Here is a 27,264-nt window from a genome sequence, read left to right on the forward strand (position 1 = left end):
AAATTGCATTCTATAAGTACTCGTTAGAGTTACCTACGAGAAACAGTCAAAGATAGGACTAAACACTCACAGTTCGTATAGGAAAACTGCTCAATTAGGTATGAAGTGAAAAAACTCTTATCTAGTCTGGTCAATGACACCACATCCACCAAGCTTCCAAAAACTGTTTTCTAATAAGAATTTGGTTACAAGTTGATGACTAAACTGAAACATACGTATTTAAAAATAATAGTTCTACCGATAGAAATTTCCTTCTAAAATGTTAAACTTTTTTCAGCCTCAAGAATAATTCATTGGTTGTTACTTTTCAAGGAAGAACATGGTACCAAAGCTTCTCCACACTTTCTGGACTTTTTCCACAGTTTCCGTAAATTAGTTAAGGGTATTGCGAATATGAATACTACATACGAATATTTAAGAACTGTCCGTGTTGGTTTCGTACTCAGTCCGCACAATGCCCGAGTGTTCTTCTCCAGTGGACTCACAGTCTGTTGTATGTAACACTTGAATAGAGAAAAAAAATCTGTCATAAGTTGAGAATTTCGTCTGTCTATAACAAATCAGCCGACAGACTCCCCCACGTCGACAATCATTTGCAACGTAGAAAAGCACTGCGCGTACAGCAACGTCACGTGCTTAATCCACATGTAGGTAGGGTCATCAGTTACAGAAAGGGCGTGAGAGACAAAAATGATGTGTTCTCTGGAGCTCACGGACTAGAAGATGATCAGGTGATGGTATAAATGACCAAACGTAGAGCCTATCGTCACTCTGATGATCAAATCACTGAGTCGAAGAGAGATTTTAGTGAAAAGTTATATGTCGTGTCACCATTTGATTGGCACGACAGATATACTGTAACAATCATGTGCGCGAAGTTTAAACCAGTTTAAATATCATCAAGTGAACTAATCCTCATTTCATAGCGATACGAAAACATGATGGAATATGCATGTTCTTGAAGTGGTCAAGCCAGGAACATATTTTCATTTAGAACAAAAAAAGGATCATTGAGTTTATGAGTAAGGTTCACGCGTATAAATGTTACAGCCATCTATTTAAGTAGCTGGGAATACAATAAATAGAGAACTTTATTCTCTGATGAAATTTGTTGTCAACATCCAATTCCGCTGCGATATTCAGAAATATAACAGTAGAAGGAAAAGTTAGCCGGCCAGAGTGGCCGAGCGGTTCTAGGCGCTACAGTCTGGAACCGCGCGACCGCTACGGTCGCAGGTTCGAATCCTGCCTCGAGCATGGATGTGTCTGATGTCCTTAGGTTAGTTAGCTTTAAGTAGTTCTAAGTTCTAGGGGACTGATGACCTCAGAAGTTAAGTCCCATAGTGCTCAGAGCAATATGAACCATTTTTGAGAAGGAAACGTAATCTACACTTTCCTATAAGAAAGCTCTTTGAATATATACCCATGGAAATAAAATGTCTAATAACAGATACATGTTTAAACGCAGATCATCATAGTTTTTCATTGAAAACTCCTTCGCCAGTGGACTGTGAATCATTCTGGTATCCGATAAACATGAACTGGAAATCCGCGACATAACCAAATTTTAATGGTCAGACCGAGATCTGAACAACAGTCTTTTCCAATGCGAGCCCATTATCTCAACCACTATACTACCTCGCTCGATGGAGAGGAGGCTGCAACGAGTATGCTGCCCAAAAGTATACACGTTTTCGTAAACGGCGAAGAATGTATTCTAGCAGTCGCCTGTTCAGTAAATATACCTGCTAGAAACCATATGAAAAGTGCGGGATGTGAATGACTTACGAAACTTCCTCGCCGTGATGGATTACAAGATGTGAGGTATTAATTTATCACCGGTTGTTCTATGCGAAATGCAGGTCTGAAATGTTTAAAAAAACTGAATCAAATTATTGATTTGGAATGACTCAGATCCCTATCGCAGATGCGCTGCTTTCCTTGTGCGTCAAAATTTCATCTAGTATAGTCACAGATATTCTTAGTATAACACAGGGCATAATCTCACAGATTCCCTACTGCTACCTCAATGGTTTGAATTTATTTTAGGAAAAGCTACTCGTGAGTTCTTGTGCTTCGCCTAGAAGGTGGCTGACATAGGCGCCTGCAACGGTTTGGCGCTGAGGCCCGAAGATGTATTGTTGGAAGTAATGAAGACGGCACTGTCTCTCATGGGACTTGCCACACCTGCTTAACTTCCGCAATTTTGCCGAGCGGATGTGTGCTCTCTGGACGTTCTACCCCTACAGCTGCCGCCCTGTGGACAGAGTTTATCTCCAATCACGTGGACAATCTTTAGATCAGGCACAATCCTCGCGACGGATCCAAACGAATCAGACACTATGAAAACAACAAGTTCACCTTCCTACTGAAACAGTAAAATGACGGAGATATGTAGTTAAAATACCAATGAAAATTGAAGTAAGTTTTTAACTTAAATCAGGGCGTGTGCCAACAAGACGCATTTGGTTCCGTTACTGTAGATATATTTACGGTATGTCAATGGGATAGACTACGAAGTGCGAAAATTTAATATTAAATCATATGAGTGCTATTTGTGTGTGGCAGTTGCAGCACTTCGTGAACCACAATGGCAATACATTTGTAGCGCTTCGTTTAAATGAGTGTTAGATATGAATGTTATGACTGCGCGTAAGAAGAGTCATTGGATGCTGATTATACTTTAGGAACTGTAAGACAGACATTGGTTCCCTCACGAAGGTTGGTTCAAATTGCTCTGAGCACTATGGGACTCAACTGCTGTGGTCATAAGTCCCCTAGAACTTAGAACTACTTAAACCTAACTAACCTAAGGACAGCACACAACACCCAGCCATCACGAGGCAGAGAAAATCCCTGACCCCGCCGGGAATCGAACCCGGGAACCCGGGCGTGGGAAGCGAGAACGCTACCGCACGACCACGAGATGCGGGCCCTCACGAAGGGCTATTGTCATAATTTCTTATACCGTTACACACATTGAAGTGTTGCTGCTACTCCTATCAGACGTATCCTGCAAGAAAAATGAAACGAAAACAAGAAAGCACGCAAAGGCAAAATTTTCTGCTTTGCTCCGTTCAGTGATAAAACACGAGAGGGAGAAGCTAGTTTTTGTGTCACGTACCCCCACAATAAACTGTACCTTGCGGAATATGGGTTAAATGTGTGTGTAACTACCGTGAAACGTTGCATTAAGTTTGAGAATCTTGACTGTTGTATCTTTATATTGCTGTGTAAGGGGGCAGAAAATAGTGTTTAACAGAAGGGCTAAAGAGTCGTTTCACTCCGCAGACCTGCCGAGTCTGGGGAATACCTCGTGACATCAGAAAAATTTATATTTAATTCAGAACTAATCGTTCACAAATTGCTTGCCGCATTTGAAATCCTTTTCTGTTTCCGTTAATATCATTATGGAGTTAATTGCTGCATGTAGAAAAAAGAAAGCTCGTTAAAATTCTTTTCAACAAGCGGAGAAATATGTAACGATGTCCAGAAGTTTTTTATTATTATTTAAGGGCACGCATCTCTCTGAGCTCATATAGAAGAGGCAGAACTTACACCGCAGCAGTGAACCTCGTTCATATTCAGCGCGCAAGTTCTGGGACAGTTTCTCTACGCAGACAGAGCAACGACCATTCAGTCTCCTACAGAAGCAGATACGGCGACCGCACGTCTCCTGGGAGCAGCAACATCCGCTTACCTTCTCTCGTAGCCCCACACACGAGACGCTTCATTTCCAGCCATTGCTCACAGAAGCTTGTAAGAAGCGACTGTAGTCAGACTGCAGAATTTCGGCTGAGATTTTCCCATCTACGACACGAAACTGACCGGCTAATGGTAACGGCAGCTGGCGTGGAATGAAAGGATTTCACACGCTACACTGAAGAGATTTAATTGCGAGATATTCTTAGTTAGGACTAATTACTTTTTCTGCCTGTAACGAAGAAACCATTCAAAATATACTTGCCATCTAAGATACATGTACAACTGGCGATTTTGTTGCTGTATTCTAACTGATAATCAGTTACGTCTGCATTTCACAAGTATGTCCGACGATACTCCCTCTGTTTCTGTTATAGAACTGTAAAAGATTGTGCGCCACTAAGCACGGGAAAGTCCATACTAAATAACTAGGATGAGTATAGTAACTAACAAGATTCAGTGATGCGTAAAATTATATGGAAGGTTAGAATCTGTTATGTCTTCGAAGCCGACGCCATTAGAAATGCAGCACGTGTTCCGTTGGAGATGAAAAGAAAAGGAAATTTGTGGACGCCGAAAATTTCCTCTGTAGGAATCAATATGGATTCCGCAACCAAAGAACGTATGGAACCCTGTTCGCTCTGATCGTCCGGGAGGTCCAGAAGGTAGATACCGGCGCCCACGTTGATACCGTGTTCCTTGAATTCCAGAAGACGTTCGATACAGTTACACGCTGTTGCCAGACGAATAAAATTCGAGCTTATGGAATGTCAGACTAGCTCTGTGACTGGATTGGGGGGTTCTTAGTAAACATGACACAGCATGTCATCCGTAAAGGAGAGAAATCAGACCTAACAGTCACTTTGGGCGTACCCCAAGCGACTGTAATACAATCATTACTATTCACTATATATGAACGACCTAATAGATAACTTCGAAACTTCCGTGAGGCTGTCGGCGGATGATGCTGGTTTATACAGAATAGTTGCAACACAAGAAAATAGCAAAATAACAGGAAGACCTGCAGAAAATCAACGTTTAGTACAGGGTTCGGTAGTTAATTCACAACACAAATAAATATGTAGTTTTGCGTATCAGTAGGCTGAAATTTCCATTACTGTTCACTTACACTATTGACGATAAAGACCTGAAAAAAATAACAACTGTAAAATATCAAGGAAGTATCCGTACAGAGTGACCTGAACATGAAAGACCACATAAAATTAGTTGTAGTGAAACTGGGTGGCAGTCTGCGATTTCCTTAATGGTACCAAGGAATTGTACGAGAACATGCTAAAAGTACTGCAGCCCAATTTTTACGTGAAAACTCTAAAAGCTTTTTTTAAATTAAATAAACGTTATTAACATTTTACATCTTCATTCTTCATGTCTACATATTTGCAGCCCTATGCCGCTAGTGGGCTCCGAATTGTAGCGTGCAACATGGCGGTATGTAATGTAACTTGCGTGAGGCATTGCTTGCTGTAATCCAGTCTCCAATTCGAAGAGTTCGTCCACACATTAAGCACCCTCTACTTCAGCATAACAATGCCAGATCATACACGAGTGCTCCGACATCTGCAACTATCGGATGCGTCGGGTTCGCTGTCATCGATCATCCTCCATACAGTCCCGACTTGGCCCCATTCTATTTTCACCTGTTTCCCAACTTAAACAACACTTTCAAGGACTTCACTTGAATGGTGACGAAGCGGAGTAAGCAGAGGTATGGTTGTGGTTCCGTCAATAAAGTCAAACATTCTACAGTGACAGTGTCAATATACTGATCTCTCTTTGGAAGCAATGTGTTTGTTGCCAGGGTGACTATGTTGATAAAAAATATATAACAATGAACAATAAAGACGTAGAAGATTAATAACGTTTGTTTTATTTAAAAAGCTTAAAGAATTTTCACATAAAAAATTCGGAGGCATTAATTTTCAGCACTCTCTCGTAATTCATTTACGAAACAAGTGGCTCGAAAAACATTCGTTTGACCCATTCTTGAGCACTGCTCGCCGATCTAGGAACCATATCAGGTTAGAGTGATAAAGGAGGTAGAGAAGGACCAAAGAAGAATGGAGCTTTTCGTCACGGGATCGCTTGGCAAGCGCGTGTCCCCTTCGGAGATGTTCATCAAACACCAGTGGCAGACGTTACAAGAGAGATGTTGTGCGCCACAGACGAGTTTACTCTTACACTTCTGAAGGCAGACGATCCAGGGAGAGGCAAGCAATATATTACTTACTCCGACATACGTCTTAGGAAATGACCATGATGGGATAATCAGAGAAATTAAAGCTCATACTGAGGCTCGTCGACAATCGTTCTTTCCATGTATAATTCATCAGTGCAACAGAAAAGAGGGAAATATTAGTGGTACTTCAAGCACCTTCCGCCACACACCATATGATTGTTGAATATAGTTGTAGATGTAGATGGAAATGTGACTCCCGTTCCGAACAACTTTAAGTCCAATATCTTAAATAGTACACCTCATTGTTCAGTTCTAGCAAGACAAGGCACTGCAGGTTAGTAAAACATTATATCCATTTCGACAGTCCACGGAATTCACTCTCTGATTACCAAAATTGATAATAATTAGGAGCTTGCTAGTTAGAGAATGGAAGATCTCAACGAGAAATATCTGCAGAAACATATACCAACAACTGTTTCCCTCTGAGAATTCCGGTCTATGTACTAAGAAGTACAGGGCTATTACAAATGATTGAAGCGATTTCATAAATTCACTGTAGCTCCATTCATTACATATGGTCACGACACACTACAGATACGTAGAAAAACTCATGAAGTTTTGTTCGGCTGAAGCCGCACTTCAGGTTTCTGCCGCCAGAGCGCTCGAGAGCGCAGTGAGACAAAATGGCGACAGGAGCCGAGAAAGCGTATGTCATGCTTGAAATGCACTCACATCAGTCAGTCATAACAGTGCAACGACACTTCAGGACGAAGTTCAACAAAGATCCACCAACTGCTAACTCCATTCGGCGATGGTATGCGCAGTTTAAAGCTTCTGGATGCCTCTGTAAGGGGAAATCAACGGGTCGGCCCGCAATGAGCGAAGAAACGGTTGAACCTCCACGCTCTCCCGACTTAACCCCATGCGATTTCTATCTGTGGGGTTATGTGAAAGATTCAGTGTTTAAACCTCCTCTACCAAGAAACGTGCCAGAACTGTGAGCTCGCATCAACGATGCTTTCGAACTCATTGATGGGGACATGCTGCGCCGAGTGTGGGAGGAACTTGATTATCGGCTTGATGTCTGCCTAATCACTAAAGGGGCACATATCGAACATTTGTGAATGCCTAAAAACCTTTTTGAGTTTTTGTATGTGTGTGCAAAGCATTGTGAAAATATCTCAAATAATAAAGGTATTGTAGAGCTGTGAAATCGCTTCAATCATTTGTAATAACCCTGTAATATTGCCGACAGTAACAAACTTCTGGCGTCCTAGTAAGACTTACTGAGAGAGATAGCGCAATGGTTAGCACACTGGACTCGCATTCGAGAAGACGACTGTTGAAATTCCCATCCGGCCATCCACTGTCATTCCTTTATAAAGGTCGTGGTCGATTTCTTTCTCCACCCTTTCCTACCCTAAGCCTGGTGCTCCGTCTCTGAATGGCCTCGTAGTCTTCCTTCCTTCCCTTCTAAGTTTCGCTGTGAAAGGTCTATGACATATAATTACTTAACTGGCTCAAGTAACTGTGCGAATCGTGTGTGACTGCATACGCACCGCTTCAGCGTGCATAGTTCGAATCCATCTCCGAAATATGGGCAAAGTTGCTGGCGCCTTGCTTTAAGACGCCTTTCGTCGGATATTTCAGTAGCTCCAATTCCATGTCCGTCAGATCTTTCGTGACAATCGTCCGTCAGATCTTTCGTGACAATCATTAACGGATCTCCGACACATCTGCCGTCGAGACTGAGCTATTAAACGTGATGGTGCGTTGGTAGAAATACTGGACCGTTATTCGAAAGGAGCGTAGGCTAAATGTTCGCCGCCAATACTGATTTCGTTTCACCAAAATTCCGGTTGTTATGTGTGTGTTTAGATTATGGGGGCGCTGAAATGCGATGTTATCAGCGTCCTTATAAATAGTAAAAGGAACGAATGTGGATGAATGTGTTAAAATGTTGTCATATCGAGAGGAGGAAATCTACAAAATGACATTGACTTACTCTCTCCCATCTCACTGAAGAAGGTTTTGCTTAATTTTGTGCCTCATTCTTCGCCGCTCTGAACATGTCCTCCGGCTATAAAGACAATAACGTCAACGGGATGTTGAACACGTTGCGCGATCATCATGAATGCAACGTTAGCAATCTCAGCATAGCTTACGTTCACTGGTTATTAGTATCGTCACAGAACATCAACCTCTCAACAGTATCAGCATCCGGCAAAAACAAGAGAGAAAGGTAGCTAACAGTGTCACCATCTATTTTTAAAAGTCTTAATTACGTCGTATTTATTTTATGAATTTTGCTATACAGATACCAGAGAACACAATAACAGCTAAGGAGAAAACACTTAAATTTCTTTGGGTTAATGTGCCAACTGGATTACCATGCCTCAACTCAATGTGCAAATTCAAATGCCACTCAGAAATTATCTACTTCCCACTCACTTTACTACGACTTCTTCAAGGTGGAAGACGCGGGATCGAGAAATGTCACAACTTTTATTAATATATGACCAAAATTCCTTGTGTTAAGTGTGTGTTTAGATTATGGGGACGCTCAACTGCGAGGTTATCAGCGTCCTTATAAATGGCAAAAGGAACGAATGTGGATAACTGGGTTAAAATGTGGTCATATAGAAAAAAATGGTTCAAATGGCTCTGAGCACTATGGGACTTAACTTCTGAGGTCATCAGTCCTCTAGAACTTAGAACTACTTAAACCTGACTAACCTAAGGACATCACACACATCCATGCCCGAGGCAGGATTCGAACCTGCGACCGTAGCGGTCGCGCGTTGTTGTCATATAGAGATGTGAAAGTCTACAAAATGACACTGACTCACTCACTACCATCTCACTCGCGTTGACTTGCACAGTCACCCCATCTCACACACCGCAACTCAAATTCTACTCCTAATAAGTAAAAAGAGAGATAAAGCAGTTAAACATATATTAATGACCTCCATTTCGATGGAGCACAAAGTTTCAGGTAAGAAAACGAAAAGTATCGTCGAAAGAACGTAAAGGAAGTTTCCTCTATCAAACCGTTACCGATTTATTTACTCATCCCCGTCTAACTGAGTTAGTGCTCCGTCTCTAATGGTCTCGATGTTGACGGGTTGTTAATCGATTCCTTATAACATTCTGCGAATCACCTATAATTACATTTACGAATTTCCTGATTGTCTATACGACTAGCTAATATCTACATTTAGAACAAATTACGGTTCATTGTGCATTCCCTCTGGCACGATTTTCACTATTCCAATTGGCTCTAATTCTGCACAGATTTGATATCCTCATATAACCTAGCGGAGTGTAATAATGTCGCCACACATTTTTTTCGTTATTGTCTGAGACACTGAAGCATTTCCAAACGGCTGCGGATACTGTTTTAGCTCTAAATTAGAAACGCTTTCCTAAATTCGGCGGGACTAACACATCTCACGCTCCTGTTTGAGAAGCGCTTTAGAACTGTTTAACGAGACCGCATGTATTGCAGATAACGAGCGCGGCGACAAGTTGAAGCTGCGACGGTACCATTCATGTGGACACTAAACGGCGAAGTTCGGACAGGATTAGGGGAGCTTAGAGCGCGCAGATCCCGCACTCAAACAAAAGTGATTGGCTGCGATAAGGAGCCAGCCGCTGCCCGCCCAAATTCACTTCGAACGGAAAAAATCCGAAGGTACACATCTGACCAAGCGGGGAATTTCAGATGACGCGTAAATTATGGGCGGTATATTCCCCTCCTTAGCAGAGTAACGAGATGCGGACGTAATGTGAGCTATCGCAAATCCTTATCTCGGAGCGCAGTCTTCTAAATTTTCTTTTCAGCGTGTAATGTCCCGCCGGCAAAAAGATGTTTCGAGCTCCAGCTCTTCAATATATACAGGAATTGGCTGCAGCATTACACGAAGAATCGTTTCAGGTTTGATCTTCTGCGATTTACGCAAGTAAGAAAATTATTGATCGGTATGGTCATGCGGGTTTCAATTTCAGTAGCAGGTTTCATTATTAGACAGTGAGTACCCAACAGATTTTCTTCACAGTTATTCTGCCTCGAAATTTTAACGAGCAGTACTTTTGTGTGAGTGACGTTTGGAAAAATGTATTTTTTTTTTATAAAACGATAAAACTTGATATCCGGCTTCCGTAAATACTTTCAGTGAGGTAACAGAACTGAATTACTAGATGTAATACTACAAACAACATGAAACCATGTTTACCGCTAAGCGGATACGTAACAGCAGTTGCTGCTAGTATTAAGAAGCATACATACGAACCATATTCAGTCAGTTATGAAGCTGTTCTAAAAAGGGACCTGAGCTATTTTAAAACCATATAGACGCCCATAAAAACTGAACGTCACTCGCGCCCATGTCGAAATATTCGCAGTTGACTGTGTACTTGAAGCCATAGGTTGCTCTCTTTTGGTTATACGTTTCAAGGAAGAAGCTTCTCCGCAACAAAATGAACTAGGGCGTTGATTTACACTACTGGCCATTAAAATTGCTACACCAAGAAGAAATGCAGATGATAAACGGGTATTCATTGGACAAATATATTATACTAGAACTGACATGTGATTACATTTTCACGCAATTTGGGTGCATAGATACTAAGAAATCAGTACCGAGAACAACCACCTCTGGCCGTAATAACGGCCTTGATACGCCTGGGCATTGAGTCAAACAGAGCTTGGATGTCGTGTACAGGTACAGCTGCCCATGCAGCTTCAACACGATACCACAATTCATCAAGAGTAGTGACTGACGCATTGTGACGTGCCAGTTGCTCGGCCACCATTGACCAGACGTTTTCAATTCGTGAGAGATCTGGAGAATGTGCTGGCCAGGGCAGCAGTCGAACATTTTCTGTATCCAGAAAGGCCCGTACAGGACCTTCAATATGCGGTCGTGCATAATAAGCTGAAATGTAGGGTTTCGCAGGGATCGAATGAAGGGTAGAGCCACGGGTCGTAACACATCTGAAATGTAACGTCCACTGTTCAAAGTGCCATCAATGTGAACAAGAGGTGACCGAGACGTGTAACCAATGGCACCCCATACCATCACACCGGGTGATACGCCAGTATGGCGACGACGAATACACGCTTCCAATGTGCGTTCACCGCGATGTCGCCAAACACGGATGCGACCATCGTGATGCTGTAAACAGAACCTGGATTCAACCGAAAAAATGACGTTTTGCCATTCGTGCACCCAGGTTCGTTGTTGAGTACACCATCGCAGGCGCTCCTGTCTGTGATGCAGCGTCAAGGGTAACCACAGCCATGGTCTCCGAGCTGATAGTCCATGCTACTGCAAACATCGTCGAACTGTTCGTGCCTATGGTTGTTGTCTTGCAGACGTCCCCATTTTTTGACTCAGGGATCGAGACGTGGCTGCACGATCCGTTACAGCCATGCGGATAAGATGCCTGTCATCTCGACTGCTAGTGATACGAGGCCGTTGGGATCCAGCACATTGCGTTCCGTAGTACCCTCCAGAACCCACCGATTCCATATTCTGCTAACAGTCATTGGATCTCGACCAACGCGAGCATCAATGTCGCGATACGATAAACCGCAATCGCGATAGGCTACAATCCGACCTTTATCCAAGTCGGAAACGTGATGGAACGCATTTCTCGTCCTTACACGAGGCATCACGACAACGTTTCACCAGGCAACGTCGGTCAACTGCTGGTTGTGTATGAGAAATCGGATGGAAACTTTCCTCATGTCAGCACGTTGTAGGTGTCGCCACGGGCGCCAACCTTGTGTGAATGCTCTGAAAAGCTAATCATTTGCTTGTCACAGCATCTTATTCCTGGCGGTGAAATTTCGCGTCTGTAGCACGTCAGCTTCGTGGTGTAGCAATTGTAATGGTCAGTAGTGTATATATAGTTAAAAGCCAGATTGTTGTGGCGACCATCTCAGAAACGGCGAAGCTAGTCGGCTGTTCCCGTGCTACTGTCGTCAGCATCTATAGAAAGTAGTTGAATAATGCCGAAACCACGAGTAGACGACAAGAAGTTGGACGTACATACCTCATCACAGAACGTAGGGCTCGGAGGCTTGCCGCTCTCTAAACCAGGAAAGGCGGTGATCTGACGACAGAGTACAGTGCTGGTGCAATCACAACTGTGTTGGACCACACTGTTCAGCGCACTGTGTTGCACATGGTGTTTCGCAGCGGACGACCCCTCCGTGTTCTCATGTTGACCCAACAACATCGTCAATTGTGATTAGAGTGGGAGCGGGATCGTCGAGATTGGACCGTGGATCGATGTAATCGTGTCGTCTGGTAGGATGAATCCCGTTTATTGTCAAACCAGGTCGATGGTCGTGTCCAGATACGCAGCCATCCAGGCGATCGGCTACTCGAAATATGCAGCTCGTCACAGACGCAGGCCGGTGGGAGCAGTATTATGTTTCTTCCTAAACAGCGATGACGTCTTCCAGGACGACAACTGTCGTTCAAAAATGTACAAATGTGTGTGAAATCTTATGGGACTTAACTGCTAACGTCATCAGTCCCTAGGCTTACACACTACTTAACCTAAATTATCCCAAGAACAAACACACACACCCATGCCCGAGGGAGGACTCGAACCACCGCCGGGACCAGCCGCACAGTCCAACTGTCCGTGTCAACAGGTGGGACGCTATCCACGCCCAAAAACCAACCGCCCGTAAATTACGAGAAGTGTGTGACCTGCGCATAGGCATCTGGTGCCACAAATCTCTAGAAACCTCTCAAGTACTTGTCGAATTCGTTACACACATAATTACTGCTGGACTGCGTTCCAGAAATGGACCAACGCGCTTTTAAGCAGGTGGTCACAATGTTTTCGTACATCAGTGGATTTCTTATTGGTGCCTGAAGCAGTAAGGAATTCGAAAGAAGTATCATTATTCATTCTACAGTGTCTGTTACACGACAATAACACACAACCATGGTTCATTTATATCTACTGGTAAAAAGCGGACGTAGTCTACCTACTCCCCGAAGAAATAGAGAGCTTATATTTCATGTCTCGTTTCATTCAGTTACAATAGCACAGGTCTTCTATTGAGACAGACCGTCGCCATAGTTACGTTCTCTGTTGTAGAAAACCAAGCACTCAGAGCATTAAGTAGGATGTCTTGAATATCTAGATGTCACAGAAGCGCGGAAATTGGAACTCCGCTAGAAAGCTCTTCCCCGTAAATATAGCATAATATAATGCGAGGTGCAATTTCGGAAGAGGACAGATTTAAGTGCCAGCAGGGTGTACGTCACCTGCTATCCCAGCCACGAAAAGTGATGAAAGATAGGGCGCCGTTTTCTTCGGTAAGTGGCCTAGTAATTATTTGGAGTGTACTTGTAAATATATTTCCCCGGGGACCGCCGCCGGCGCACGATTGCATTAGTGACCGGCAGCAGTGCGCGCCGGTAGACGTTAAGATGGGCAGCACGTACGCGCACATTTTATTTGCCACGCTTAAAATGTTCCCCTGCGATTTGCTACGACTATAAACCTGTGCTGACATCTGTGGTAGCATTCGAATACGACGGTGAGGTAGAATGAGCGTATACGTTTAGCATCGCTGATAAATATATTTTGTTTTCCATAAAATAGTGTTCGTCGTCCAGTTTAAGAATCACGGCACACTAAAAGCAACGTCAATTGCGTTCAGACGATATGATATATACCTTTGAAAAGGATCAGGCACATAAAATTCTACAGCTCTAGAAGAGTTTTGTCACATGAATTTCTGTAATGTCTATGGACAAACACCGCCCCATACTAGTACAGAAAAATATTTCCAAGGCTACAACATAGCGACAGATTCAGTTTAAATTAACCTCACTTGGAGAGGGAAGCGGTTAGCTTATGTAAGCAATATTAATTTACAGTTCCCGAACAGCTTCTGACTTAGACCATTTATCGTACTTCCTGTCGTAAGCATTTTTCAAGAACAGTTAGTGATATCCATAGAATGTTATCAGTACCCAATGACCACCAAACAGTGCAGGATATAAATGGAATTGGATTTGACATCAGTAGCTTTCATTCACAATGGTTTACTCTATGTAACCATTTGAACGATACTATGAAAAAAAGGAAGGAAGATTAGATACTTTAACTTCCCGTCGACAGAACTGTCATTAGAGACTGAGCCCAAGCTCGCATTACGAAAGGATGGGGAAGGAAATCTGCAGCGTCCTTTTCAAATGAATCATCCCGACATTTCCCTGACACGATTTAGGAAAATCACGCAAACTTAAATCTGGGTGGCCGGACAGGACTTGAACCATCGTCCTCCCATTTACGAGTCCAGTGTGCTATAACCACTGCGCCACCTCGCCCCATAACGATATAATGACTAAATAATAACTTTTTTTATTTTTGAAAACGTTGTTGGAGAAAGTCAACAAACACAATGTAATATTTGAAATTAATTACAAAACAGTCTAGATCACAAGGAACATTTATTAAAAGGTGATTCGTTTCGATCATCACATGATCATCTTCAGACCTTCAAACATATTGATGGACAATAGCTGTACGTGGAGCACAAACCGCTGAATGTGCAGTTGACTATCGTCATTCAGAGATTCCTGCTCCATGCACAGCCATTGCCCATCAATATGGTTGAAGGTCTGAAGATGATCATGTGATGACCGTAACCGCTCATCTTTTACTAAACGTGCCTTGTGTTCTAGATGCTTTATAATAAATTTTAAATAATAATTTGTTTAATAATGTAAATGGTTCATATTTTCTATAATATCCTTTCACATCCTATTTAAAACATTTTTACTATATGATTCTTGATATAGATTTATGAATATGATATTGTCTCTCAAACAGTCTTCCCTCTAATAGAACGGTGTTATGGGGAATGTCGTCAGCCTGAGAGAGGGCAGACCGTCAGAAATATAGCTATTAATTTTTGAAAAATAACTGTAAATTTTTCTTGTTATTAGTCCCTAAATATGCCAATCTATACGTATATTGTCAGTTGATGCAGTACTGGAAGGCATAACAGCTTTAAATGATATATAACCTTGTAGAGTCACCACAACGTGAAATCAAAGGCAGCAACATTAAGCATTTGAACATTACCTGATTTATAGCAGAGTGAAAGAGTTTCAAGCTGCATAGGGTAGCCGTAGAAATGTTTATAAAAGCGTCAGATCAAGTGAACAAATGCTTCCGAAAGTAGAAGTAGTGGTTCAGAGAAGGGATAAGCCTTTAATTTAGTTTAACGCTCATGCATTAGGGGAAATGTTCACGTCAATAATATCACCCCTTAAGCAACGGCTCTCCATATATAAAAATGCAATAATGGTCATAGGAACGGATTCTCATTTCAGTGGAGTACGACTGAAATCACATGCCGTCCATAGTGACGGAATATTGTGTGGGTTACTTCTGAGTGAATGTTGGGGTGGTTCAGCCATCTAGGCTACCGCCGATATCTGCCCCCACGATTTCTACCGCTACGTTTCTAATGTCTACGATAAAGCCGAAATGTAGTGGCGTGTATCACTTCTGTTGAATGTTAATTACATTTTCATACGCCTAAAAGTAGAAAACCCGCGTGACAAACCAGCATGACAACCTGGTACAAGAATACAGAAAACCACATTAGACCGACGGAACTGACGAGGAACTGGCAGAGTTCTTGACCATCGCAGCTACCACACAGTTGACAAAGGCCGTGATAGCCTCATGTGGCGTTGGCATGTGTGTGACGATGTGACTGGCAGGTACAGAATTACTGCTGTCAGCGGCAGCACCCCTGCCCCTTGCGTAAGTGCGGTACTCTCAAGGGTGTCCGACAGCCGACGCTGAAACACCGACACGCGATTCTGTGCTCTCTGTACGCTAATTGCACTTCGCTAGGAACAGTGACTGCTGTCTTAGTGAATCTTAAGCGCTGACTACTCTGTTATCTCTTGCCATGTCAGTACTCAGTCAATTTTGTTACTCTGCCCTGCAAAATAGAAACAGGCAATAGGCCCTACTCCAAATGGTTTCCCCGATAGAACGCATTTTCATTGTTATTTACTTTCTGTGTTATTCAATACATTGTCGGATTTACCCCCAATACAACAGTTAGTAGCGCCCGGGTTCCCGGGTTCGATTCCCGGCGGGGTCAGGGATTTTCTCTGCCTCGTGATGACTGGGTGTTGTGTGATGTCCTTAGGTTAGTTAGGTTTAAGTAGTTCTACGTTCTAGGGGACTGATGACCATAGATGTTAAGTCCCATAGTGCTCAGAGCCACAACAGTTAGTAAAAATTACAACATGCGTTTTACGGAGTATCGATTGAGAAATACGTATTTTTAACACATTGTCCTTTAAGCATTATCGTACACGTCACATTACAGCTGTTGTACAGCTCATAATAAATGTTCGAATATCCCACCGTCATCTTCAATGAATTTGTGTGCTCATAGGTGAACATACCATGTTGTTTGTGTGAGTACCTCTGCTCGTTCCCTAAAGAGCGAAACAGCGTCCATGATGAGACCAAGAAGTTCATCTCGCCTTTTCGCCTTCTGTTTGTACACCTCAGAGTTCATCGAACCCCACAAACAGAAATTTAATGGAGCAAGGTCTGGCGATCTTGGCGGTCAATTAATTGTACTACCTCGACCAATCCAGCGATTAAGGTAAGACACATACGTGCGCACTAGTAACCCAAAAACAAGTTAAATGTGTTCTACGTCGGAAACATTTTGGAATAGGGCATATGCCCATATGAAACTTTTTGATTCAGACGAGCGTTTCTGAATATTGCCAATTCCTCCTGGGATACCCTGAATATCATACAGATCGAAAACGCCGTTTTTGTAGGTTGTTCTTACCCTATGCGTCAAACCATACCATTTCACTGCAGGACTTCTCGCCTTCTGTAGAAGACAAGCTATACTATTTTCGAATCTTATGGCAACCTGTTTTGAGATTCGATCATCCTGAAAAACTTTCTTTACAGATTCAGTGGTGGAAAAGCATACTTTTCTGTTAACACATCGTACCGCGATTGGAAGGTCTCAAAAATTTGCAAGTACATGTTTCAGAAACAAAGCGTCTCTTTGGTTGCGATATGAACTGTTGTACAAGCAATACAACAGCTAGGTTAAATAAGGAACCTCCACGTGCCTGCCTGAGGATATTTTACGCCAGCATTAAGCTGAGAGTTCTGCTTTTGATGCAGTGTCGCACGTGTTGCGCAACATTTGCGGGAAGCTTTATATGTTGATATAGCAAAGTAGCAGCAAACAGTTCCGAAACTGTTAAGGCCGCGGCCAACCCTTCTCTCCTAATTTCAATCTGCTGGGCTTTTGGCAGCTACTTTAGAACGCAATTATAGCCTGCTAATGAAGTCTGACATTCTTGAGACAGGCGTAAAGTTAACAGGTTCAGACTTAACCCCACTTCCGAAATCGTTCGCACGTTGTCACAAAGGCGCCATGAAGCATTTTGCGGCACTCCGCCGTCAAACTTAGGGCAATATTGCGTCATGTAATACAGTACTGTGTTCGAGATCTGTGGCTTCTCCATTTCTGTGGGCGGTGCCGGCTGTGTATGGTGCAAAACACTTCGCGGGAACGTGAGCTGCTACCTTCGTAATTAGTCTGAACGAAACTTGTTAGCCATTAACGTCCTTTTCATACGTCCTTGAGATATTTCTGAAAGACTCTGCAGAGCGCCTCTCTTGCAGAGTCTGCCACTTGAGTTTGCTAAACATCTCCGTAACGCTATCACTCTTGCCAAATAACTCTGTGACGAAACGCGCCGCTCTTCTTTGGATCTTCTCTATCTCCTCCGTCAACCCGACCTGGTACGGATCCCACACTGATGAGAAATACTCAAGTATAGGTCGAACGAGTGTTTTGTAAGCCACCTCCTTTGTTGATGGACTACATTTTCCAAGGACTCTCCCAATGAATCTCAACCTGGCACCCGCCTTACCAACAATTAATTTTATAAGATCATTCCACTTCAAATCGTTCCGAACGCGTACTCCCATATATTTTACAGAAGTAACTGCTACCAGTGTTTGTACCGCTATCATATAATCATACAATAAAGGATCCTTCTTTCTATGTATTCGCAATACATTACATTTGTCTATGTTAAGGGTCAGTTGCCACTCCCTGCACCAAGTGCCTATCCGCTGCAGATCTTCCTGCATTTCGCTGCAATTTTCTAATGCTGCAACTTCTCTGTATACTACAGCATCATCCGCGAAAAGCCGGATGGTACTTCCGACACCACCATCTAGGCAAGGGATTAGTGTGGCATTCGTGTTTTACAACGTGCGTACGGTAAATGCGGAAGCGTGAGTTATGGCGACGTTATTATCAAATGCGTCCAAAAATGACAAACGTGTTGATATTTTTTTCTTAGTTGCCGATATCCGGTAGACATCTATCAGAGAATGAATAATGTGTATGGGGCAGCGTGTCTCTCAAAACCCACAGTTGTGGAATGGTACAAGGGGTGCTGCTGCTTCATGATAACGCACGTCCCAAATATCGCAAATGTTGTAACGCAGAAGTTACGCCAACTCAAGTGGCAGACACGCGAGCACCCGCTTATATTGTCCTCTTCTCTCTCCATGCGATTATCACGTTTTCGGCTCTTTATCGAAGGCCTTGAAGGGTCGACGATTCCTGTCGGATGAGAATATGCAGGAGGCAGTTATGAACTTCTTCACGCAGAAGGATAAGGTGTTTTACCAAACGGATATCTTCAACCTGGTGCATCTGTGGCACGGTTGCCTCAATGCTCACAGTGATTTTGCTTGATTGGCATACAGATTCTGGACTGTAGGGCCTTCGACCGGAAACTTTTTGAGCGGCCCTTTTACTTAAACCAAGCACCTGCTTCTACAGTTTCATTTGAGCTTTAGTAGCAATCGTATAAAGAGAGACAGAAGAGACCGAAATCGTCTTTATAAATCTGAAGTAAGTAACGTTGATTCCTGGACTCTTTCATTATGATTGAAGTGAAACTATCTTGAAACCTGGGCACATTATGGTGAATGGATACCCGTATAGAAAGTTAAACACAGTACTGAGGTATAAGCACTCTCGAACAAATTATGATGACCAGGAACTGAGTGATATTAACAATATTTTAACATACAACTCTTGCCTCAAATAAACCGTATTCTGATAAAGTTGAGAAATTACAAACAAACATGTCGGCAGCAGAATTCATAAACTTGAAGCATCATGATCAGTATGACTGATCCCAAGATGGGAAAATTGCAGTGGAGTGTGGTGTTCAACAAGCCGATTAGGAAACTGACTCATATTTAATTTGTGGTGACATATTGTCACCCTGCACCGGACATGGGAAAATTGAGGCGATTTTTAGTACGGTAAGTAATTACAGATGCATCGCGTACAGACAAAGCGTGGCTAAATAGAAGCAGCCTGGGACCTATGTTTTATTTAGCAGCAAGCGGTTGTGCTGGGAGCGTCGCCTTTTGCAGGCGCCTAGACCTCATTTCAGATAAGCAGCTGAAGAGGATACGTACCGCGCAGCTACGGCCTTGCTAACCCATGTTGCGCAGCCCACCAACTCGTCACACCGCAACTTCGCCCTTTTCATCAGTAAGTAGGGAATCGTGGAATCATGGGCCATTCTTTATTGACATAACACTCAGTCATGTGCAAAAAGAAATCTTTCTTAACACCTGCAATTCACACTTTTTATCTTACTGAACGATTATACATTGTTCGTCAAGAGTAAAACTATACAGATACCTCCGCAAACAACTTAAGTTTACTGATGCTTCTTCAAATAATATTCACCAACTGAAGCGCCGATAGCTGTGTAATATATCTTTGTAAGGAAAGAGACTTGATAATAAATACAACGTATTTTCTTTGTCTAACACACAATGAAGATAGAGTGATACCGAGCTTTCCAGGAATACGTGAATAACCAATTACAGTAACGGATTTCTCAAGATGCCTTGAGCAACCTTGGACTCATGTCTGATCCATTGCTAGAACACTCTTAGAACGCGAGCCGATGAGCAATCAACGAGTAACAAAGTTGCCGTACCTCAATCTAAAATCACGCTAAAAATCGAACAAAGTGAAAGAGGATAGTGTACGAGTGATTTTTTCCGGCTTGTTTATATAATTGAACATCACTGCTGCTTTAGAAGGATATTTTCAGTTTTTAGAAGAAAATGATTGTAACTATTGGTACACGCGATCACATTTTCCCAGACTTCAGAAGAATCGGAGTACAGTTCTTAGTACTCCAGACCACATCTCCCCACTTTCCAGAAGAAATAGAGTACTCAAGACCGCCTTTCGCTCTCTCCAGAAGAAAGAGAGTTGCAGTTTTTGGTGTTTAAGACCACATATCCTCACTATATAATTAAAAGGCACATAAAAAATAGTCACAACACGTTCCAATTGCAAAAATTAAAATTGTACAAAAAGTCTATTTTACATAGTTTTCATTACCCTATAACTAAGTTGATAAGAAGTTACGGATTACGCACCACTTGCATGTAACTGTAGAGCTTAACTACAGTTTTCAAAGAAAAACACATCTAAAATGAGAAAAACGGGCACCCAGACGCTTTAATTTGCTTAGCTTTTGCATACTTGGATTAAGTTACGGCATCATAGACTGTAAGGATATAGTATTTTCAAGGTCATCCGTCTACTACAATAATAATCACAGGACAGAGAGAGCGCATTATTGTCTTTATAACTTAATCGCATCGTGTTCCTTTAATCTGAGTACAGTCAGGGAGCTGTAGGGCCTATTTTTTTTTTTTTTTTTTTTTTTTTTTACAAAGGCTCTTCGATAAGCACAGTTATATCTGTTAGAACTACTGTTTTCCTCGGTAGACTGTGAAATAACTTATTACAACAACAAAAAAGAAAAGGCAGATGGGCGTGCCGCTCAAATTCTCGAATTCCGTCTCGATTGTTTAGTCTCCTTACTACGTCACTAATCATAATGATGCAGCAGTTAAAGCACTAGACACATTGCTCGTATTCCTGTCCGGTCATTCTGATCGAGGTTAGCCTTCTTTCTGTAAATTACTTCAAGCGAATGCAATAAGTCACAGCCGGTTTCCTTCCTAATCCTTGGATAACTGCTACGTCTGTGTTGGCCAGCCGCGCGGTTTGAGGCGCCATGTCACGGATTGCGCGGCCCCTCTCGCCGGAGGTCGAGTCTTCCCTCGGGCAAAGGTGTGTGTGTCCTTCTTAGCGTAAATTAGTTTAAGTAGTGTGTAAGATAGGGACCGATGACCACAGCAGTTTGATCCCTTAAGAATTCACACACATTTGAACACTTCTGTTGATCACGCCTTCGACATGTCGTCTACCTTATACGTTTATTTCTGCCTTATTATACAGCTCTGCCGAATGATTTCATCCCTTTTATGTACCACTACAATTATTCGTGTGTAGCCCCTTTGGTTGGCACAGTTTTCGTTTTCTTGGCCTCTTCACTTTCAATAACTTTCATCCTTTCAAATGTGTCAATTATTGTTTGTCGTTTACGTTACCATTGCGTTAGCGATAAGATCGAAAGTGATAACTACTGGATGTTCAAATAGTAAGCCACCCTTTTGGAGTTACTGAACTTACTGAGAGTGATTCTGTCAAGCGGTTCAAGCAACTGATACGTCGCTGTATGTTCTTAAAAACCAGCAGTAATGTTTGTTGAGAAATTGCAGCAAAAAATCGTTCGTTTCCTTTTTGTAATTCGTGAGTAGTGTGGAGGGGAATTTTGTCTGCAGCCATTCTTAAGGTACCACTATAAGAAAAAGTTTAGCGGAGATTCACAAATCCATCAAGATGGAATATTGTCTCATCAGGCCAAAACCAACTATTGAATTCTTTGGCATCTGTCATTACAGATGACATGAAGCACGGACAGAACACGACGTTTTTAATTTGATAGGAGGATGTAAATGTTGAGGTAGAAGTCGTGGGAGCATAAGCTGCGGGTGGTCCGTCTTATGGTGATTGCCTAGGTCTTGAAGAGATGAACATGAGCAGCCACTAGTTGCGCCAGGAGGCAAACTGATTGAGATGGAGGGTCCTTTGGTATCGCCAGACGGAAATTTGAACCCCGGTCGTACCGAATGGGAGTTGAGTGTGATAGACGCTGTACCACCTCAGTCGATAAAGTACGGGTGGTGAACAAAAATACAGAAACATTAAAAACACAACACCTTACCATGCCTAATACAGTATAGGAAAACCGTTGACATTCAAAACAGCTTCCAGTCACAGAACAAATAAATACAGATCCTCTATGCTTTGCAAGGGAATCGTACACCGTTCTCCCTGCAAAATAGTGGCAAGTTCAGGTAACGATGATGCTGGTGAATACCGATCACACACCTTTCTCTCCAAAGTAGACAACCAAGGCTCAATAACGTTGAGATTGGGTGACCGTGGTGGACAGACGAGATGCGACAACTCATTCTCGTGCTCTCAAAACATGTTCTAGACAATCAGAGCTGTGTGAACTGAATCTTGTCATTTTGGAATACAGCATCGCGATTGAGGAACAGACATTATAGCATCAGATAGACCTCATTATCCAAAATGGCTTGCAGAGTAACAACAGAGCCCGTGGAATACCATGATATGGCTGCCCAAATCATAACAGAACCTGCAGCATGTTTCACTCTTAGGACGTAAACTCGACCAGAAGTTGTAAACTGTTTGCAGCAGGACTCATTCGTCCAAATGATTTTCATCCATTGCTCCACAGTCCGTGTTTTGTGGCTTCGGCTCCACGTTTTCCTGTTACAGGCATTTCCACACTGATGACTGGTTCTCTAATTCTAGATCGCCCTGTAATTCCCTGTTTCTGAAGCTCTCTTCGTGTTGTTTTGATGCTGATAGGGATCGTGAATACTTTATTCATCTCTACAGTTACTTTTGCAGCTGTTATCCTCTTATTTTTCGTCACAGTGCACTTCAATTACCGTCCCTCACGTTCACTGTAACACACGCTTTTTTCCGCTTTGTGACTTAGCACATGATGTTTATCGCTTTCCCTGTATCCTGTACAAATCATCGATACGGTGCTTCTTGAAACACCGAACTCTTCTGCTACCTCGGTTACGGAAGCACACGTAATGCTCTGACAACTACGCAGAACACTTGTTCTAGCCACGGCTGACACTTGCAACATGTTGTCGGCATTGCACAGGTGCTATTCGTGGTCAAATAGGACAGCGCCACCTGCAGGCTCGGCTAATTACTACATTTATGTTGAAGTATACATTTCTCGCGGTGTTGCCATATTTTTGTCCAACCCCTGCACGTCTGTGCAGCGCAAGTGGCAGACTGGCTGAAGTTTCGAGTGTCCCCGTGTGTTGCAGGATGCGCAGCTGTATGGTGATTGTGGTAGCCCTGGCGGTGAGCGCGCAGCTGGCGTGGTGGGGCGCGCAGGCGAACGCGGTGCCCGTGACGCGGCCCATCGTCTGCGCCACCGACGACGTCTCCCCGCAGATCCGCAAGGTGTGCCAGGCGTATGAAGCCTTCTCCGAGCTCGCCACTTCCGCTAAGGACTACCTCGATCATTTTGGTAACTACGCCACACCTTTTCACTTCCTTTATTTTCTTTTATACGCACACCATTTCATTTTATTAGCCTATCAATACCTGAATAAACTGGCACATGAAAGAAAAAAAGAAAAAAGTGTGTCGCCTTAGAAACACCCAAAACATTCAGGAAATGGCAGCACATTTCAGAAGTGTTAGAAGCGTTGTGTCGAATATGCATCTACCGCTACTGGAGCTTAAAAACTGTTAACCTTCCATTTGTTTCTTAGCGTCGCATTGGTATGATGCGAATTCGTGACACTCGGCGTTTAGAGGTTGAGTAGAGTTTATAGTTTCTTTGGTACGGAAGATGCGTCTAGTCTCAGTTGGAAACTCATTAATCATCCATAGAGTATCTAAATGTGACCTCTTAACCAAATAAATTACGGAAAAAAGTTTAGTATTGTTTGACATTGAACCTAGCAATATCAAGGCATTTTCTATAACGCGCATTACCAAGGCGAGGGGGTCTCGATTGTTGTTGAATTATATTAACAACGCTATTTTTAAAGGGGTTCTGATATGTAAGTAGGGCTCGGAATCTGAAAATACCTTTAGCAGTACCAACGCACATTTAATAACGTGTGCTACCGACTTTATGGTCACCACAAAAAATTTAGAAATTGCAAATTTGCTTCATTGTTGTTGACTTTTGCTCTCAACATAGTTTTTAAAGAGATATTGATGTATAAGCAAGGCCCTAAACCTGGAAATATTGAGTACGACGTTTCCTGGGGAAAGTGGCATCTACTACTGAGAATTACGTTTTGGGTTAAGTTTAACTGAACAATTTAAAACTTATATGGAATCTGGTAGAAGAATTTGTAAGTGTTGGCAGAAGAGCCAACACCATGTTACTAGAGGAGGCCGAAATGCACGCGTTTTAGCTCACGCAGGCTGGCGTGAGGAGGGAAGAACTATACTGACGTGAGGTCTGGAACTTGACAAGGAATTAGAATTCAGAAAGCGGACGTAATTAGTTTGATACTTAACTTTAATCCGTTAATGATGAACGTCGCTCTTGACGGTACATGATTCACAATATTATCTGTTCAAGATACATAGTAACTGAATATGGCGCCTTGCTAGGTCGTAGCAAATGACGTAGCTGAAGGCTATGCTAAAATGTCTCCTCTGCAAATGAGAGCGTAAGTAGTCAGTGAACCATCGTTAGCAAAGTCGGCTGTACAACTGGGGCGAGTGCTAGGAAGTCTCTCTAGACTAGACCACCCATGTGGCGGCGCTCGGTCTGCAATCACTGATAGTGGCGACACGCGGGTCCGACGTATACTAACGGACCGCGGACGATTTAAAGGCTACCACCTAGCAAGTGTGGTGTCTGGCGGTGACACCACAGAATTCATTAAAAACAAAAGGTGGGCATAAAGTATTCCTCCACCTCCCCCGCACAAATTTGGAAATTTGTGGTAAGGTCTTATGGGACCAAATGCTGAGATCATCGGTCCCTAAGCTTACACACTACTTAATCTAACTTGAACTAACTTCCGCTAAGGAGAACACACACAACCATGCCCGAGGGAGGAATCGAACCTCCGACAGGAGGCCCCCTCGCACAAAGTACCCCATCCCCCTCCCCCTCCCGCTCACGTTGGTATTACGATGATGATAATGATGATGATGATGATATTTGGTCTGTGGGGCGCTCAACTGCGCGGTTATCAGCGCCCGGTTGATATTACGAGAGTTATAAATGTGCACTTCACCATTTTTCGTTATACACTTTTAACTTTCGTCTTCGTTGGTTCGTGTCTGCAGAAAAATAAAGGGGGATTTGTCCTGTGTCGACCTTGATGCTGTATCATTATTATTTGTTTTTAGGGTCTTCCTCGATCACTTTAGTAATCACTCCAGATGTTTACCCCAACTGTTTTTTTTCCCACGCACCTTTAAGGTTTTATTAACCGAAGTGGCGACTGAGTTTCCACGTACAAAAGATACTTGCGGTCTTGGCTACGAATTCGGTTATTATTCGTAGAGTATCTGAATGTGACCTCGAAATAAATAATTTAGAGAAAAAAATTCGGTACTGCCGACGAATGCCGTCATCTTGATATTGTTTGATCTTAGACATGTGCACTTACACAATTTTTCGTTATACACTTTTAACTCTCGTCTTGACTGGTCCGCTTATGTATAAAATAATGTAGGATTCGTGACCTTGCCTTGATGCAATACACTGTTATCTCTCTTGCCCTACACACATTTTGACGGAGCTGTAATTCCGTCAGCGAGTTTTTCTTTTCTTTGCTTGCATATTAGCTGCACGTTAGAACAGAATCGCATGCGACTGAACACAACAGGCGAGGTGATGCTCGCAGAAAACTCTCGCCTTCAAGGTATATCACGCGTCCTCGTGTGGACCTCCTCCTCCCTGCATTCTGCACTCCTTGGGAATCGAACGCACTCGTGTAAAACTGCCGGCTTGTTCGAAATACAGTTCTGTTTCCTCTGTTCCCAGCCATAGCTTTTGCACTTTTTCAGTTTATCTCAATGATTATAACGCATTGAAGTATTGCATGGTACGTAAGAACCGATGAGATATTGGTAGCAGTGGCGTGTCCTGTGCTTGCAGCTGCGGAGGCGCACCGACAATCGGTCCGCCCGCTGCCAGCCGGCATCAAGCGAGAAGACGTCGGCCACGTCTTCCTGAGATTCGGCAAGCGGCGATAACCTCCCAGCCCGTTAGACCATATGTATAACGTCTCTGTAAACGATGCTTTGAAATTATGCTAAAATAAATGCCATTTATATAACTAATCTGTTGCTCTTAATAAAATTAAACAAATTTCACGTAATATATAACAAAGGAATGAAACGTTCTGAAACTTATAATAACCACATAAGAAACAATATCTGAAATTGTGCCCATCTGTTTGAAACATCGAGGAGGTCAATAATGACATATGTAATGGCATGGAAATTCGTATTACTGCGTTGGAAACATTTCCTTGTTATCATATGTTACAAAACACACTGATTCTTCCTAAGATTACCTATGTAGAAACACTGAAAATCACTGAAGCCACATTCCCAAGCATACCACACAATAAAAACTGTTGAAAACAAAAGAACTCTGTAACAAGTCACTAAAATAAATTCGTCTCTGTCTGCCCGCTTATCTATTTGTCCAGCTACCTACCTGTCGCCATCTACGTACACATCTGTGTGTGTGTGCGTGCGTGTGTGTGTGTGTGTGTGTGTGTGTGTGTGTGTGTGTGTGTGTGTGTGTGTGTTTACAAGGAGAAAAGAGGCATTACGCATAGTGTACAAACGATTTTATGTGTGATAGATTAAGTGTGCTGGGAGAAATTTGCATATTTGGTTTGTGTCACCATAGGAGATGTAACTAATACTGCCCCGTTCTGGATATCCTTCAGTGTAAATGTATTTAGTTCTTTCAGAGCTTTTCAGTGCAAACAGCCTGGAACTGTGGTGCAGATAAGAGTGAAATTCAATCATACTAATGGGGAATAAGAGTCAGTTTTGCATCTGTAGTAAATAATTAAATAAGAACTGTGTTGCTGACTGTCATACAGCACTCAGGAACGTATTTATAGGACAGTCGCTGTGTGGCTTTACTATTCACTAGGCTGATTTCTTCCTGTGTTGATGAGAATCGGGAGCATACGAGGGAACGCTGAAAAGTAATGCTTCCCAATTTTTTAAGACGAAACTCTCAAAGTTTTTTTATAAAACAAACGTTGTTAACATTCCACAC

General features: G+C 42.7%; 1 protein-coding gene across 1 annotated transcript in view; it reads left to right on the forward strand.

Annotated features, from left to right (window-relative positions):
- LOC126184516 (myosuppressin) overlaps positions 1-26,613 on the forward strand; it is a 38,783-nt gene extending 12,170 nt beyond the window's left edge. Inside the window, exons 2-3 of the mRNA XM_049926910.1 lie at positions 23,303-23,508; positions 26,119-26,613. Of these exons, the coding sequence (XP_049782867.1) occupies positions 23,304-23,508; positions 26,119-26,216 (303 nt within the window). The 5' untranslated portion in view covers position 23,303 and the 3' untranslated portion in view covers positions 26,217-26,613. The remainder of the gene's footprint in view (positions 1-23,302; positions 23,509-26,118) is intronic.
- The last annotated feature ends 651 nt before the right edge of the window (positions 26,614-27,264 follow it).

The sequence above is a fragment of the Schistocerca cancellata genome, chromosome 4 (genome assembly GCF_023864275.1).
Source record: "Schistocerca cancellata isolate TAMUIC-IGC-003103 chromosome 4, iqSchCanc2.1, whole genome shotgun sequence".
Taxonomy (NCBI): Eukaryota; Metazoa; Arthropoda; class Insecta; order Orthoptera; family Acrididae; genus Schistocerca; species Schistocerca cancellata.